At 37.8% G+C, this 17,948-nt stretch overlaps 1 protein-coding gene across 5 annotated transcripts in view; it reads left to right on the top strand.

The window, feature by feature from the left end:
• Positions 1 to 17,948, top strand: part of SMOC2 (SPARC related modular calcium binding 2) — a 137,990-nt gene that overhangs the window by 44,751 nt on the left and 75,291 nt on the right. For all 5 annotated transcript variants that reach the window (XM_064708600.1, XM_064708599.1, XM_064708598.1 and 2 more), the window contains exons 2-4: positions 425 to 596; positions 12,758 to 12,864; positions 13,973 to 14,072. In XM_064708600.1, coding sequence (XP_064564670.1) covers positions 425 to 596; positions 12,758 to 12,864; positions 13,973 to 14,072 — 379 coding nt within the window. The remainder of the gene's footprint in view (positions 1 to 424; positions 597 to 12,757; positions 12,865 to 13,972; positions 14,073 to 17,948) is intronic.

Here is a 17,948-nt window from a genome sequence, read left to right as displayed (position 1 = left end):
ACAGACTTTTTGGCTTGTCATTGTAGAATAATTAATACATGTCTAATAAAATAGACAAGCATCCATTGCTGTCTCATTTTTCTTGTGAAGAATGCTTCTGCCATCACCATTTTCACTCCAAAAACTCCTTTTTTGAGTTACTGTTACTGTTCTGAGGTTCATGATGGTTGAAAGAGATTCAGCGACTCCCTAATTGTGATACTGGATTTAGTGAATGTTATGGAGATGATGTAGTCACTGCCATTTCACAGCAGCAGTGGAAAAACCCCAGATATAATGAATCAGCTAGGATCTGAATACTCAAAAAGGCAAAACTTTCTTTTCAGTTTTGGGTGATGTTTGTATGTCTTTGCTGGGGAAGGGGACCACAGAGCAGTTTTCACACGGGAATATTCCTACAGCATTAATTTCTTTTTTTTCCTAGTTTTTGAGAGTGGACCAAGACAAAGACAGAGAATGCAGCCTGGACTGTGCAGGTTCCCCTCAGAAATCACTCTGTGCATCTGATGGAAGAACTTTTCTGTCCCGGTGTGAGTTTCAACGAGCAAAATGCAAAGACCCTCAGCTGGAAATAGCCCACCGAGGCAACTGCAAAGGTGAGAAAATCGAAGTTTCCCTTAACCATAATCAAAACTAATAAACCCTAAAATAGTGTTTGAAATGTCTGTGAATTGAAAACCAGGAGTGCTGGACTTAAAGAGTTTTCTAAAAGCAAGTGGGTTGAAATCTCTTATTTCTATAACAATATCCTATCTAAAGATAAATTAATCTTGAGTCTTCATCAAAATTGTGATTCCCAAAGTCTCTTATTTTTCAGTAAGGAAATTGCTATTTCCTAACTATTGAGGAAATTGCACTGCCAGATTCTTTTTAAGAAGGACCATATCACTGGCAGGTTCAGAGAAACTCTTACAGTAGTTATCTTGCAAGGTTTCCTGTCTAGTAAAATTTGGTATTTTGAGTTTGAGATGGTCAGTTGAGGTCTTTTATTTCCTAACTGCAATCATGTAGTGTGGCAAGGGTGGTGGTGGTAGCATGGGTTGAGTGAGAAAAAGCGAAAACGAAATAAATGCATATGCAGAGAGCCCTCACTGACTATTCCTGCCTGTATCATCCACTCCTTTACTTCTGATCTCTGTTTAGAGAATTTCAGTGACGTGCAGCCCAACAAAATATTTGCAGTTAAATCTTTTAACTTTTAGAGCAGCATGGTGCTAGACAATGCAGTTCCTTACTGAAGTGTAGAGTTATTCCCAACACAGTGATCTTTCTAAAATGTAAGAATAGCCGTGGTCATGAAGATTTACTTTTTCCTCTGTCCTAAAGAGAATGGCAGGGAGTGCAGGTAGGGGGTGGGAGGAAGAAAACCCCAGGGACCACACCAATTCAGCCTATAGGAGGCAATTTTCTACATCATCTCTCTCCATTAGCTCCTGCAAACCTCTGAAGCATCAAGACTGCTTCAAAGAGACATTCTGTCTCATCTTCTGCCTGGATGAAACAGTACCCTCATTCTTCAGCCCTTTCATAGTAAACCATTGTACTATGTGATGGATCTATTTACTGTGGTGAGCAAGGTTAACATAATGGAGCTACCTGAGCCAAGGCTTTTGTTACAATCATGAACGACAGAGACAAATATTGTGCACTTGGTATTTGTTCATTTTATACATTAGACCTTTATGGAAATTAGTTTTGAGTGGTTTTCTTTATTGTTTTTTATACTGTACTGAGAAAGTAATCTGCAAGAAATTTTCTTCATTAAGATGAGAATTGCTTTACTGAAGGTTTCCTCATTGATGCTGTCACATTTTTCTGCAGTCAATAGCTGCAATTTGGAGAAGTACTCATTTGTTGTTTATTAATGCATACAGTAGAACTGTAGAATTGGAATTAGACACTTTAGGCACCTTAAATATTGCTGATAGCAGGTACACATCATGTTCTCTTCAATCAAGTGTTCTTCCTTTGATTGGTAATAGGCAGATATTTGCCAATAATGCATTTAGTCACTATCAGCAAGAAATGAGTGCTCTTTTAATTTTACATTTTCATGGTATTTCTTAATCAGTGAAGCAGTAAATTTTGAAGTGACCAGTGTCTTTATTCCTACTTATGTCTGTGATCATCAGAAATATTTCAAGCTGTAAAAGCAAGTTGTAAAGAAGAAGAATATTACTCATTTGCCTAGCTGCGGTTTCAGTTTTAGCATTGCTAGGGCCATTTCTGATAGAGAGAAGAGCCAAGGAAATGCTCTGATTAAGATCTTTTGAGCCAGTTGCTTTTGATTGGTAAAATTTGTTGTTGCAGGTGGTGCTTGATCAAAAAGCAGAGGGTTGTTTTAGTAGGGCTAACCAAAAAGTGATGTTTCATTAGAGAGCCAGTTTCAAGGTTTCAGAATTTACTTTCATTCCATGTAGGAATGAAAACAGATACTTCTGGAAGTGTTTGTCAGTATTCCTGAAAAAACAGACATCCACCCTAACTTCCCATTAAAGCATTGGTTTTGAAACAAGTTTTGAGCTTGCAGGTAAAAGGGAAAGAAACATGCATGTTTTCATGTGAATGTTCTGGAGGGAGAAAAGAGGTGATTCCTAGTATAGACTTCACAACTTTAAATCTGTGCTGTGATAATCTTCCACCGTTGATCAAAAACGGCAATCTTAAGTCTGTCTCCTCTTGTCTTCCAAAAAAAGTCCTTATTCACCTCACAAAAATCTTCTCTAAAAACAAAATATTTCCAAGTACCATTTGAATTAATTTAAGGATGACTAGCTTGTTTGGTTCAGTCTATTCAGTAGCAATCTAAAGACTTTGACAGTTTGTGTTGACAGCCTTTTGGAATAATTTTGAATCCATCATTTCTTGTTTAGATATTCAGAACTGTGATTTCTTTTTACATAAGGAATTTTGAATGACTATCAGATTGATGTCTGCTTTCTCTGTTTCTTTTTTCCTTCAAAAGGCAAACTTATATTGACTCTTTTTTCTCTTTTTCATCTGTTCTCAACTTTTTTCACATCTATTTGGTTCTGAACACTTAAATACTAAAAAGCACAAAGGGATAGTTTGCTCTGTGTGTGCTGGTTCCCTTTCTAATTGAAGTTCCATTCACAGCAAGAGTGCTCAGCCCAGGCGATTCTTTGGCATTGCAAAGGAAATAATTTTTATATCCTAGATCTTAAAAGATCACAGAAAATGGCATCATTTAAACAATTTTTTCCCTTGTATTTCTGTTCTAGTTCCTGATAGTTGCAGCAGAGATCAAAACAGTTTATACAAAGCTGAGAATAAATGAACCCTGAACCTTCCTCTCATTTCTGAAAGACAACCCACCTTTATCAAAACAAGCATCAAAACAGACTGTTCTGGTTTTTTTCTGAAGGCATTAATTTTATGATTTTTTTATTTTAAGTCCATTTTCAGCCCTTGCTGGAATCCATTGCTAAGCTTGGAAGTGCTATAAGAAGTTAAAATCTTAAAAAGTTTCCAGCCTATTTTTGGAGTTTCTAAGATATCAAATAATCTCTGTACACTGTAGATGAACATTCACATTTTTGGAGACTTTTCCAAACAAAATCTTAATTCCAAAGTTCTGGAGATTTGCCACTTGCTCGACACAGAAATTTACTGTGCAATGAGATTACGAATCTAATTAATAAATGTATGTTGACAGGTGAGAAATACTACTTGTGTTGTTTAACAGTTAGGAACGACTGTTAAAATATCACCTGTGATGGGGATCAACCGCATGCACACACAAATGCTTCACAGTAAATCTGGCCCAGCATAGCCAAAGGAACAAAACATACAAGAAGTGGAAAAGCAATATAATTGCTTTTTAACTCCTCAGAAAGAAACAAATACTGTGTCTGCAGAAATTAATTAAGCAATGCAAGGAGACAGTGTGAGCGCCAGGCAGGTAAGATGATAAATTCTGCCTGTTGTGCTTTGGGCACTGGCCAGCTGTGCTCTCCTGGGGACTGTATCTATGTGACTCAGGGAAAAGATGGGCCAAGGACTGTTCCCAGCAGGCAGCCTTATTTTATAGGTTTAAGGCTGTTCAGCTTTTTTTTTTACTTTCTTTTTCTGTTGAACTTTTTGTTTCCTAAATAGCATTAAAAATACTAATTTCATTTCTCAGTTTATTTTATATGAATATACCTGGCCCATAACTGGGGCCCTGGAGATTAATATTCTTTATGTATTAAGCAAGTGGCTCAGTAATAATATTTGGTATTCTGGCATTGTGATCAATGAAAAAAACAAATTCATGTGTATCTTGCCTGCATACCTCTACCCTGAGACAGAATTCTTAAAATATCCCAGCTGGAGCACTTGGATTTGTGGCTTCTCTACCAATACTTCCCTAAAATACAGCTTCTCTAATGTTTGGCCGGAGTTTTGATACAAATTGCCAATCACTATAAAATCACCACTGCCAGCTCACATCACATTTCCTTACTTCGCTATCATCATGTAACAGAAGCCTGGGTGTATAAGCAGCTGCTAAACTGGACTTGCACAAATCTCTGAGTGGTCCTTTCTAAAAATGGCAATGTAGGAGCTTTACACAGTGATATTTAATTTCCGAGGGGTTTGGAATTTGATCTAACACTGAGTACATACTCAGTATTTGCAGATGTGGCCCCAAAAATGGCTTGCTGCTTTGTGAGTACACCAAGGAGAGCCATCACACAGAGTAGTGTCATTGTTACTCTGTAGCTGTGTAGATCCCCTTTCTTGGTTGAAAACCCTAGGTAGGAAATGTTTACCTTAATTCATTTATGGTATCTTAAAGAGCCTCACTGTTTAAAAATGCTCTTCTTTTATGAGCTATTATAGATACAACAAAAGGTAATATCTTCTTTCTCACAAGTTACATAAAGAACCAAAGCACATCAAAATATGAGTGAAATTTCTCATAAAACAGGTATTTTACAATTTGCTTTCCTTAAAGAAGAAAATGCTCAGCATTTTTTTCTTTAAATTAGGGCTTTCAGGAATAGTGAAAAGTTTCACTCATTTAAACTGTGATTACAGTGAGTTAATGAATGGATTAAAAGCATGCTTAAATAAATTGAAATTTCTGCCTTTGGATAAACATGCTAATAGGATTTTTCCCTTTGTGCAGAGAATGAAGGCATTGCTGGGCAGTAGTTGTTTTGAGACCACAAGTTAATCTTGGTCCTGTAATTAATGAATCCAGGCATAATTTGGAGAGACATTACTCTTGCCTGTTAGCTAGAGAACTGGGTAGTACAAGCTGGCCGTGGTTTCTGAGTGCACACCTTTTCCAGGATTCCCATGGAGGCTGCCATCCATCCAGCTCAGGTTTGCCTGTGGGCCAGGCGGGCGTGAGCGTGACGTGTGCTGGCAGTGCCTGAGCGCGTCCCTTAGCTCGGAGCGTGGGCAGGGACCTCGGCTTGGCCCTGCACCTGCTGCCTGGAAGGCAGCCCTGTGGGATGTGTTTGGGAGGGGGAACGCGCTCCCAAGATGTTTCGTTTGGAGAGAGAAAAAAGAAGTGAGTAGGTTATGGTTCTTTTTCTAACTGAAATGAGTGAAAGTGGGACTGGACCAAGGTGTCAGTCTTAAAAATAAACTTGAACAGAGTGAGACCTTGGACCGTCTGTACCATGAAAACAAGACAGTTTTCATGTGTCCTCAGCTCTTCCTTTTCACCTCTCCCTTTTCTTTTTGCTTCTCATTTTTAATGAGGAAAAAAAAAAAGAACAATGCAGGTTTATTCATTATTTCGAAAAACATATTAAAAAATAATATATTGAGAAGTGGTACTAACTTTGGGATTATTGAAAATAAACCTTACAAGAGGAAATTGATTATATGGCAGATTTTTGTCTTAAAATACTTTCAGGTAGGAGCTGTTTTCTCCTTTTTCAGACATATTTTCTCACTGTAGACACTGCGTTTAATCAGTAGGATGTCTGCAAGTTTCCAGACTGTGATGCTGCCAGTCCTGGTACAGATACTTGTCAGCCCCAACCTCATTTTGGTTTTGAGTCTTCATTTATATTATGTGTCAAGATGTTACACGTCAAGCCACTGTAGTAAAAGTGGTGACAAACAAAATATCCACATGTAGAAGTATCTACATACAGAAGTTACAAATCATGTTATCTCTCCAAACAAGTGGAGTTGGCTTCTGATTATACTTTCTAGTATTTAATGGAAATGAATAAAGTTTGGAATATTTTTGTGGAATATTCTTTGTTCTTTTAAATGTACCTAGTGGTATTTAGAACACAAGACAAGTAACACTTGATAGTATGCACAGTTTTCTGGAGATAGAGTTTATCTCTTTTTAAAATTATCAGTTTTTATTGATAACATTTCTCCAAGCAGAATTTGCTGAAGCCAGACTGCATAGAAATAAGGCATGTATGGGCATTTTTAGGCACAAAAATGGGTCTTCATAAAATCAAATAGGCAATACAACAATTTGATTTGAAAGTAATCTTTTTCTGAGTTTTTTGTGGAGTTTCCATTTCTGCTCTTGTATTTTCAGTTTGAGGTTCAGATGTCATATAAAAGTGAAGGTCCTAGAAGAAGTGGAGAGTGCTAAAGCAGTAATGCTGCAGCAAAGACTAAGAACCACAAACCTTTGCAAACCTTCTCAGATTTCAGTGCAATTTCAGTGCAAGAATTAGCAAAATAGTCTTCTCCAAACTATCAAATCTCTGCTCTTCTCAGAAAGCCAGTGTAGCCTTTGGCATCTAAAAAATGAGAAAGCTGTTGCTTTAGTTTTTCTTTAAGTATTTGATTCAGTTCTAATCAGACTGTATCTCTCCAAATGTGACTGTTAGCAAACTGAAATAGTGTGCCAAGAGGGAATCCAGCACAGCATTCCTTATTTTATCTTAGAGCTTAGATATCTAAATGGCTGTGTGGTTGCTAAATGTAGGGGAAAAAAAGAAAAAGCAAAAGCAAAAAGAAAACACCAAAGAAACCCCACACTGCCTGGCTCTGTCTGTTAGATGCCAATAGAGGAGAGTTTAGGCTAAGATTGCGCTGCTATTTTGTTTGAATCCAGAAAGCAACTATAAAAATAAATGGTGAAAGAGTTGGCCAGCTCTTGTCACGAAGCAGCAAGTCATTATTTTATGGTTGTGTCAGGCTAAATGTCTGTGCTGACATCCTTTCCAACCCAAGAGGCTAATATCCCTGCATCTTTAAAACTGATACTTTCAGCATGTATAGTTTGCTACGTGTTTCCTATCACTAGAGGCTACAGCTTTTTATCTGCTTTGCTGTTAGACACAGTCAGTTCTTTACAATATGCATTGACCTAAGTCAAATAGAATGGGCAATTTTGATGAGTGGTTTATTCCATATAAACCAAGTGGTGTCTTATGCTCTGAATAAAATTTTTGGGCTAAATTAACTGTAAATAAAGATTGTTTGACTTTTATCATATCACTACCAGTTACCAAAAAGGTACAGCAGTGGGAAAGAAGCACAGAAGCAGAAATAAATTCTGGTTTGTAAGACAATTCAGTAAATGCTCAGGTGAACACCTAACTTGAAAGAGCTTGTTGCACTGCATGTTTCTAAGTTTAAGGACAAGTGTACACAGGTATTCTGGCACAATAGAGGTGCAAAAGGAAGCAGTGCAAGGTCTTTAGGTTACGTGTGTCTACACTAGGTCTGGTTGTTCACATCTATGTGACTTTAGAAAGGATTTCTCTTTAGTGTAAGAACAGCTGACTCTGTGTGGGAAGCTCTCAAGGAAACCCATCAAATGATTAAGTTAACCACTTCATATATAGTTTTTACAAAGTAGTAAATGTTTCTGATATGTTCAACAGAATATTCCATTTATAATAAAATAAGTAAGTAAAGGATGAAGTGTATTTTTTTTGTAAAAAAATAAGGTTGTGTCAAACACAATAATCTCTTGCAAAGCAAACAAAGTTTGCTCCATGTATTGGGACTGAGAAAGGGATTTTTATTCCTACTGTGATGCATAGCAAACCAAAAAATACTGGATGAACTAAATTGAAATCTTTGCAAGAGATTTATCTATACTTTTGGCAAGCTGTTTACTTTTCCATGAGAGAATCTGGATTAGAACTCCCTATAGAGCCCCAAAATGCCTGTAAATCAGTTGTACTGAATGTCACCTTAGGGATGGTGTTTACACCCTTGAGGAGTTTGTGTCATTGTTATAATGATAAACTTCTACTTTGCAGTAATAAACTTCCCTCTATTTGATATATTATTCAAGGATTAGCCAGCACAGTTGAAGTTGGTGCATGTTTTTTCTCTGAAGCTCAGTGTTTTTGGAGCTGTACTGTTGGAAATAAAGCATAAAATGAGATTAGTTCCAAGTCAGGCTGGTGCTGTTTGTGAGGTTAACTCTATTTCCAGAATTTCCTGTTGACTTCAGTTCTATCTCAGGAAGGTCCTGCAGCAATGTAGTGGCACCACTTCACAGGTGAAAGTTTTCGCTGTTGCACAGAGAAACTTAGATCAGAATTAAGATGACTTTTTATTTTGTTTGTTCTTTCTGGTCACCGGGCCCTCCTGGAAGTCAGAATTATCACTAGGGCAATTCAGAAAGACCTGCCCAAACAGCTACAGCTCTGTATTCTCATAAGTCCTGTGCATTTCTGTCCAGTCCCATACACTCATTTTTGTCTTCTGTTGAACACCTCAAGATGTGTTCATCTTATTAAACCTCTGGTTGCTTTTGCAGTCCTGGTGCTGTCACAGAGGTACAATCAACACATTGGCCAGCATGCAGTGCTAAAATGCAATGAGCCTTGTACCAATCCAGTTTGACAGCTAACAGAGTCCCAGTGAGCTGATTTAAGGTAAACGTAAACTCATGCTCAATTTCTATGCCAGGAGATTTTTTTTTTCCGATTCCCCACAAGGCTGTGGGATGTAAAAGCCCATTTACCTGGAGTTGAGAGGATAAAGTCTCACTGAGTTAGTCATTGACACAATTCCAAATTACAGCTGGACATGCATATTTGCAAAATTAGTTCTTCTCATTGTATGACTATAGCCAAATTAGGCTGCATTTCAGCCAGATTTTAACAGGTCTTAGAAGCTAATGGCGTTTTGACCAGGTCATATACCGGAATCCAGTTTGAGCCTGCTGGCTTCCTTATTAATACTTTAGTTAGGAAGAGAAATAAAGTGTAGTGAGAATTCTAATAAGAAATTTATAACAGTTTCAAGCCCCTTACTTTTCCACTAGAAAGTTCCAAAAATTTAAACAAAAACAGATTAAAAAAAAAAAAAAAAGCTTTGCTGCATTACACAGTGCTTGTCATCCTTCCACAACTTTATGGCCACAGAGTCCCCTCTGCTCTCAGATTTGTCACCAGAGGGACACTGCTCACCTTGTAAGGCTCTGGCCTGCTTTTGTAAGGGGAAATGCTGAAAAGTCAAAAGCTGTGGGCTGATTAATCAGCACAGAGGTACTGGGTCAGTCCTATCACCTTTCATTCTTGGTCTGAATTTCAAAATAATCAGGGTCTGTCCTTATCTGAATGATCCTAGATAAATAGCAAAGTTGTATCTGTGTGTGAGTCTTTACTGTTACTTTTAATACATCCCCTTAGATGTATTTATTTATTGAGTGATTCATTTATGTAAACTAAATTCTGGCAAAACACATAATTCTAGACTCATCCTATTAATTTGAGTTTCATGTGCAGCATTACCTGCACTTGTACAAGGTGCACAGAGGAGTCTGTAGACAAAAATTGTCTGGGTGCAGTCAAAGGAGACTTTGTACAGAGAATCCCAGATTTGCCTTTCCTCAATGGTCCTGACCAATGGTCATGTTGAAGGTTTTTCTCCCTATGGATTGGGATGTCACCCATCACTTATTTATGCATGTAAGGAGCTGCCAGTTTTCCCTACAACTATCTCTTGTCTGCTATTTTGATGTGAACTCATGTTTCAACCTTTCTTCACTCATGTCAGGAAATAATTTTTTCATCCTTTTTCAGCTGTTATTTTGCATAAATGTATAGCCCTTAAATGTCTTGAATTCTTTTTCCTTGGAAAAATTTCTGGAAGTTATGCAACAGATTTTTAGGGCATCGCAACCAGGGCACAGAGGCAGAGAATCAGATGGTGTAATCTTACAAATTTATAGAAAATATTATAATTTCTTTTTTCTTCAATGGTCTCTTTTTTATTTGAAGTAACTTAGCTCCTCTGAATTAACAATTTAATGGTCAACAGAACTGGAAATAATATTTTGACTTTCTACACTTTCAGATCTTTAACTTGATAAGATATCTTCCTCGTGGTTTTATTTTGTGTATACTGAAGCACAGTAATATCCAACAGGTTTAAAATGTTTCCATGGTTATATAATACAAAATAAGACTTCAAATGTGAATTTTATATTCCAATAAATTTGGTGACTGTTGATTTTAAAGCATATTAGATCATCCATGAATAGGAGGCCTTTAGAGCATCAGCCTGTTTAGGAACAAGTGGTGGACAGCTTTGGAGAACTTCTCTTCTTGGCATATTTTTATGATAATTCAGCTATTGAAGATAATTTACAACTCTGCTGGTTCTATACCAGAGACCTTATGTGATGGAATTATATCACTTTTCCTTTTAGACATTTAAACCACATGTCATTCTAGAAAAACGAGGACTGAGGTCCAACAAAGGAGTGATTTATTTTCAGTTAAAATACTAGCTACATTAAAACCACATGTTATTAAGTACTGTATAACCAAACCATGCTCAGAAGAATGCTTACGACACCAAAGCTTGCTTAAAATGACTTTTTTTTTTTCCCCCCCAAAAAAATCTTTGGCAGTGCACACATTAACAGATTTTACCTGAGCTGTACAGTACATTGACTATCCTTCTCCCTTGGAGAAAAAAAAACAACCATTAAAGTGCTGTAGTACAAATTAATTCAGTTCCTTATTATTTTTCTTTCTCACATTTCTGGATGCTTGAACTTCTCTGTCCCTTCCAGTTATCATTTCATCTCTGTAAGTATCCCTCCTGAAACAGCAGAATACAATTAATGATGCTACGACTGAAACATAGTTTTTCAGAGTGAAACTATTTGTATTTGGGGCATATGAGCAGCATGAACTCTCATAGTGCTCCTTTGAGAAGAGTAAACTAGCACACAGAACTAGTGCACATGAATCCAAGATCAGGAGGGAAATAGGAAGAATAGAATTGAGGGGCCCCAATTTTATTTTCAGAATGCAGATGCTGAGGACAAGTTTCTGTCCTCATTATGCTAGACTTCCACACTACACTTCCACACCAGATTGCCTAGGACTTGAAGGGATTTTTTAATGCTAATGTTGCCAAGTGAGTTATCCAAAGCTCAGTGGGAGTAACAAGTGAAGGATTTACCGTGTAAAAAGAAACTTCTGCCATTCCAGTGAGTTTCCAGGCTGGTTCTGTGAATGTGTGTCTGGATCACACTGGCACAGAGAGGGTGCTTGGGGGACTGGGAATTCCGCTGGCTCACCTGTGTGCTCCTAGGAATGTAAACTTCTGTCAAGTGGTGTTGATTCATTGGTCATATTCTGTTTAATTTGCACCTTGCATGGACTAGAAAGGCTGTTCCCATGCTTTTGAAGAACTGCACAAGCATTAATGAATCACCCCAACACCACTGTCTCACAGGTAATCAGTGAAGAAGTTTAGCCTTAAAATGGGATTTACCACTTTCTATCAAATAGTCTTTAAACCAAACAGGGATCAGAGCGAGAAAATTTCTCTGCTCGCGTGTTTGAAATCATTCTAATTCAGATGTTACAGTCACATCTTGAAGTCATTAATACTACCTTAAGCTTGCCTGGTATCCTCATTTTTCCTGAAATTGCTTAGCTCAAGCAGATTCTGCAGTTCTGATTCTGCATCAGCAACATGCTAAAATTTGTAGTGTAAAAGGTACAACAACTTATGTTTTGTGTCTTTTTTAAGGTCTTGGCTGCATAACTGACATAAAGTATATGTAGTAGACAATATAGTTTGTTTGACAATAGAAACTCCACCAAATTAAAGCTGGCTGGTTTGCTGTTTGGTCTCTTGGATGGAGACCCACACCAAGTAACAAAGGAGACCTCACAGTGGACAAAAAGGACCATGTGGTAGGCTTGATGTCCCATTCTTAAATCATAAACTGTCACATTAAATTTTAGCATAACATGAATCATTCATGTCCAAACTTATTATTTCATCACCTTCCCAATAAGTTCCTGCACTGTACAGTATATATATATATATTTCTATTTTACCAGCCTGGTGGTGATGCCTGTAGTTACAGCTGTAGTTGCTGCCTAGCTGCAGTAAGTAGCAAGCACAAGCCAGCTGTGCTCCTGCTGCCTCCTTAGCCTTTCCTGAAGCACTGGAAAGGGGTTGTTGCCACCATCTCTGAAAGAATATTGTGGTGTGTGCAGCGTGGCAGCTATTGCTGTGTTCAATTAAGAGGAGAAGCTCTGTTTGGGTTTCTACTCCTTGGTGGTGTTTGGAACAGAAAGTTTGTCCGTCCAGGCATCTCTCAATTTTATTTCCCCGTTACGGATAATTGTCCAGAAAGTGTTGTCCTGCATTGGTTTGTTTTCCCTAAAAATAATGCAAGTTGATTGTACATTTTCACTTATTAAAATTCTTATTCTCTTTGCACAAGTCTCATGGTTGTCTTTTTCATAATATGGATCATCACCTATCTTTTTTTCATATTGCATCATCCAACTGACTTGACTTACCTTTTCTCTTTCTCTAGATGTTTCCAGATGTGTGGCTGAGAGGAAGTACACCCAAGAACAAGCACGCAAAGAATTTCAGCAAGTGTTCATCCCAGAATGCAATGATGATGGCACATACAGTCAGGTTGAAAAATTTTTATTCTGTGTCTTGCATGACTGGAAGGTCAGAGTATGAGTGTTTGAAAAGGCCAAGGAAGAGACAAATGTAATGAAGGGAAATGTAATTTCAAAATTAAATGTAATTTGTACCAACATGTCAAAAAAAAAAAAGAAGGAAAATCTGTGTTGTGTTGAGTACTTGTTCTATTTTTCACAGTTGGCCAGCAAAAAAGCCAAACATTACCACTGTTCGTGTAATACACTCCCTGTTCTTCTAGGATGAGGCAGCTGAATCATTCTTGTAGCTCCCTGAATACTCATCAGATGGTAAAATGCTTGGAATTTGTGATCTGTTCCTGATTTGAACCAGAAATCTTGCAACTGGAATCCATATTTTAAGTGCTAAATCATGAATCATACAGAATCCTTCTATATTCTCTGCTTAATTTCTTCACAAGCATGTGGCCTGAAACTAATTTACTTAGATCACGGAATTCAGAAGGAACACAGTTAGAAGCTTATCCTGAGGTATATTTTCCAGTCATGATCCCCTTCTGTCCCCTCTCTACTGCATTTTGATCTTGGAGTTGTGCATAAGACAACTTTTCTTTTTTTAAGCGTGATGAGGCAAGTGATCTTGGCCCTTAGAAAATATAGTGCAATTGGTTTTTAAGAGGAATTCCGAGAGTTTCCTTTCTGACAGTTTGGGATATGAATAATGCTGGCAGAAGCACTCTGTCCTGCTCCTTCAGTGGGTGGAACAATATGTTCTGTATGTGGGAAAAAACTCAGGATTGCTTGTTTCAGGAACGGTTTATGTGTCCCTTGAGGAACTTCCTTGTGAGGTTTTTATAACACCTGCACCTCACTCGTCCAAGACAGGGTGTAAACAACCACATAGTTCAATAGTTTTCTCTTCCATTTGATTCTGAAGGACATACCATACTTCGCTTGAAATATGCTTTGAGCTAAAAAATCATATGTAGGACTGAGATGGGCCCGTTGTGGTTTATTGTTCTAGGTTTTATCCATACAGTTTGCTGGGTAAGTTTCTGTACTCACGTGCCACGAGTGCTGTGGGATAACAGGCATGTGTCTGACAAGCTGCACATGGTTCTTGTTGTTTGTGACAGGTTCAGTGCCATAGTTACACTGGGTACTGCTGGTGTGTCACTCCCAATGGCCGTCCCATCAGTGGTACTGCTGTGGCCCACAAAACTCCCCGCTGCCCAGGTAAGTCTTGTTTGTCTGGCTAGGGTATGGTGGTATGCCATGAACAGCAGTTTGTCTGTGGGATCTGATTAGACCTAAGCAAAAGAAGTTTTCACTAGAAGAGTGGTTCAGCCTAGAAACAGGTGGTGGTGGATGCCCTGTGGGTGCCCCATCCTTGGGGTTTGGTAAAATTCAGCTGGATGAGGCTCTGAGAAAGTTGGTCTAGCTTTTCATGTAGCTGTGCATGAAGTCTGAGGTCACTGCCACCTTAAGCCTTCCTGTGATTCTGGGATCCATCTACTTTATTTGTACATTAATCTAGTTATTGAAGGTTTTCTGCAGTGGTCATTTATACCATACTTGTGTGTCCACATATGAAACCAGGTGACCAAATTGCTGATATATCACCTTATGTTATAAACCCTCTTGCACAAAAACTCATTGCAAAAACATTTCAGGGAGATTTGCATTTTTTGATAATTCAATATTTAGAGTACAGAAAAAAATGTAGTGGGACTGCCCATTTGAAACATAGCCCAATGAAAGAACTCCCGCAGCACATTCCACAAATGACCAAATCCAGAGGAGAAATAACAAAATAAAAACATTAAGAGCAAAATTAAAAAATTGCCTGCAGAAATTAACTGGCAAATCGAACTCGCTGCCTTGCAGGCTGCCTTTTGTCTTTCATCAGGACAATTAACAGGTTCTGTTTTTCAGGGGTTTGCTTCTGACCCTATTTCAATAACACTTATGATAAATACAAATCCCGAGTGTATGGATAGTTGTCAGAATCACTGTTCATGCCCCTTGAGGTTGAGAGAATTTTACAGAAATAGCTCTACAAATATTTGCACACTCTGTATATTGTATAACCATTTGTGCTGCGGCACCATTCTCTGTCAGAAAGTGGAAGACATAGCTTTAAAAAGCTAATCCTGCAATGTGAACAAAGCTGAGAAAGAAAGTGAATCAGGGAATTTACCTGTCCTGGTCTACTTCAATCATTCAAGTACAAGCTTGATGTTTTCAATAAATAGATGGAGGAAGGAAGAGACCACTGCAGAAGTTTCAGCAAAGTTTATAGATAGTTATTTTTATTTTTAAGGTCTTTCTAGTTCAAATGACTTGCAGAATTTTCCCACATCTTGCCTGTAGGTGAACTTTATTCAGAAATAATACTCTTCAGATTATTCCTTTTAATCCAGTCCGAAAAGTCACTGTGAAACAAGACTCAATTGTAAAAAAATAAAATATTCAGAAACCTTAAATAGTTGAAAATGTGCATTCATTTTCATTTTAGTGTTATTATCAATTATAACTGGTCACATCTTCAGAGGACACATGGATGTGTCTTTAATTGTGGATGTGCCATCCTTGGAAATGTTCAGGGCTGTGTTGGATGGGGGTCTGAGCAGCCTGGTCTAGTGGAAAGTGTCCCTGCCTGTGGCAAGGGGTTTGGAATGAGATAAACTTTAAATTCTCTTGCAAACAATTCTGTGACTCTATGATGCTATGGCTAGGACAGCCTTTTAGTGCTTCAGTGTAATTTTGAGTAAAGATGTTTTTACATGTCCATAGCCAGAGCTTCTCTGAGAGTGCACCTTTGTTTCTGTCTCTGCAAAGTCCATTTTTATAATCCTCCATTTATACCCTTCCTGCCTGTCCTTTCACTAACATCAGTGAAAAAAGGGTTATGCTGAAAGTTCAATAAATAATTGTTTGTCAGGTGTCTTATAACACATGGCACTATTTTGGCTCAAAATGTTGAATTATTTGCTATGTTTTCACTTTTTGTATTTGTACTGATATTACTGAGGAGCAACTGCAGTGTAGTTCCCAGAAAATTGATCAATTTATATGAGAATTATTCTATATCACTACAGGAACCTAACCCTAGTTCCTCTCAAAGGCATATTCATGTGCCTAGCAGATAAACTGCTGGACTGCTTCAGCTCATTTTTGGAGGGAAGGGAAGGGAAATTGTTTTTACAGAAATGCTAAGGTGAAGGTCATAATAGCACTCAAACTGAATTTAGTAGCTCAGAGATAAATAAACTGCTCCAGGGCACAGGTGAGTATTCAGAGTCTGATTTTGATCCATGGAAAGATTTTGAGTAACTTTTCAGTTTTTATGAGACCCTGTGGGATTATCTCTGCACATTTCGTCCCCTGCTTGTATCAGTGTTCTCATGTTTTACAGTTCATCACTTCTCCTTTGTCCCTCAGGAAAGAAGTCCAGCCACAGCAGAGTTTGGAAGGAAGAGCTGAAATGCTAGGGGATTTTACAGTGGTATTGGCTAAGGACTCAGTTTTGAGAAATCTGGAGAAACCTTCTCATTCAACAGAGAAGGCAGCTACAGATTTTCTCAGAAAGTTATGGGGTATAATAAAGCAAAACTTAGTTCGTTTATTACAAAATGAAATTCTGATGCACAACTGCATCTTTCTCCCATTTCCAAGTGTATATTCAAAATTGCCATCTGTTTAGGATAACAGAGTTGGGTTTTTTTTTCCTTGCAAGAGTGTTGATGTTTTCCAGATCACTTTTGATTCCCTTTTGTGCTTTTTTATTTAGTACAACTATGCACAGGAATTGTAACCCAAACTTCAGTGGGTCAACTGAAACTGTGTAGATATATTCCTGTTTCAACTAGTATTGCAGAGATGCCATTTTTGCCAATACTGTTGTCCCTTTTTAGTCCAATACACTGTGTCTTACTAGCCTTGATGCAGGAATTGCCTTTCTATTTCTGATATGCGGGCAGATCTCCTGCAGTGGTGGCATCCTGACACCAGCATGTTTCTCTATTCTCACTGCTTCTTTGTATTCTGCAGGCTGGGTGCTGTAGGTGTTTCAAAGTCGTTTATACAAATTTCTAAGCTTGCTTGTATCATACCTTTTTCTCCCAAGATCACTTTTGCTATCTTTTTCCTTTAGAGGAAAACTTGTACAGACAATTGAGATGCTTTTCTAATGATTTTCTTACAGGTATTGTGCTACTATAGAATGTATGAAATTTTTTTGCTTTAATGAAAATATTCAGTTAATTTTCAGTTCTAGGTTAGTTCTTCAGCAACTTCAGATAAGGTTCAAATACATTTCTAATCAACTGTGCTGTTCTGCAATTACAGGATAATTTCCTGCCTTTCATTTTCCCCCAGTGGAACTATCTTTGATGAATGCCCAGAAATAAGAAAGAAGAAAATGGCAGTCTGGAAGAACTTGAATTTCAATAGTGGAAATACAGAGCAAAATTTAGGATGGGCACTTAGGAGTTTGGTTTAGGAATTCCAAACCCTATCCATGTTTCCCATTTACTGTGTGACACTGGATATGCAAAACAACCTCTACATTTCCCTAACTGTCAAGGTTGGTTAGCTGAATGACATGGTGTTTCCTAAAGTTATCTCAGGTCCAAAAAGTGTCCCATATCTATTTTTTGTGTATCAACAACAGTTGCCTGTGCCATTTTTTTGCTCATTGACTTGTTTTTGTTGCTCTTATTTAAGCTGCATTTTGTGCAAGAGACATAAGATATGGAAGGATGAAGGTCGTAAGCAGCATTAAAAAATGCGGGACTTTCCAACTGTTTTATGTAAACCCTTGCTTTAATTACTATATCTTTATCTGAAAGAGGGTCTTCTTCCATCCTTTTCAGTTTTTCCCACATCAACATTTGGTACTGCTAAGACACACATGATAAATCTCAAAATACTGTTCCACTCCATGAAAATAGTCTTCACTATTGCAGGAGCAATAGTGAGAGGGACAGTAAATCAAACACATTCCCATGGTGGCGTTAAAAAGAAAACTCCTTAAAAATGATTAATGTCTCCCAGTACTTTCACTAAAGGGCACCAGACATAAAAAAAAGACATTTTTACAACTCTCCA

The sequence above is a fragment of the Zonotrichia leucophrys genome, chromosome 3, assembly GCF_028769735.1.
Source record: "Zonotrichia leucophrys gambelii isolate GWCS_2022_RI chromosome 3, RI_Zleu_2.0, whole genome shotgun sequence".
NCBI classification, from domain to species: Eukaryota; Metazoa; Chordata; class Aves; order Passeriformes; family Passerellidae; genus Zonotrichia; species Zonotrichia leucophrys.
This window is presented reverse-complemented; position numbering and strand designations above follow the sequence as displayed.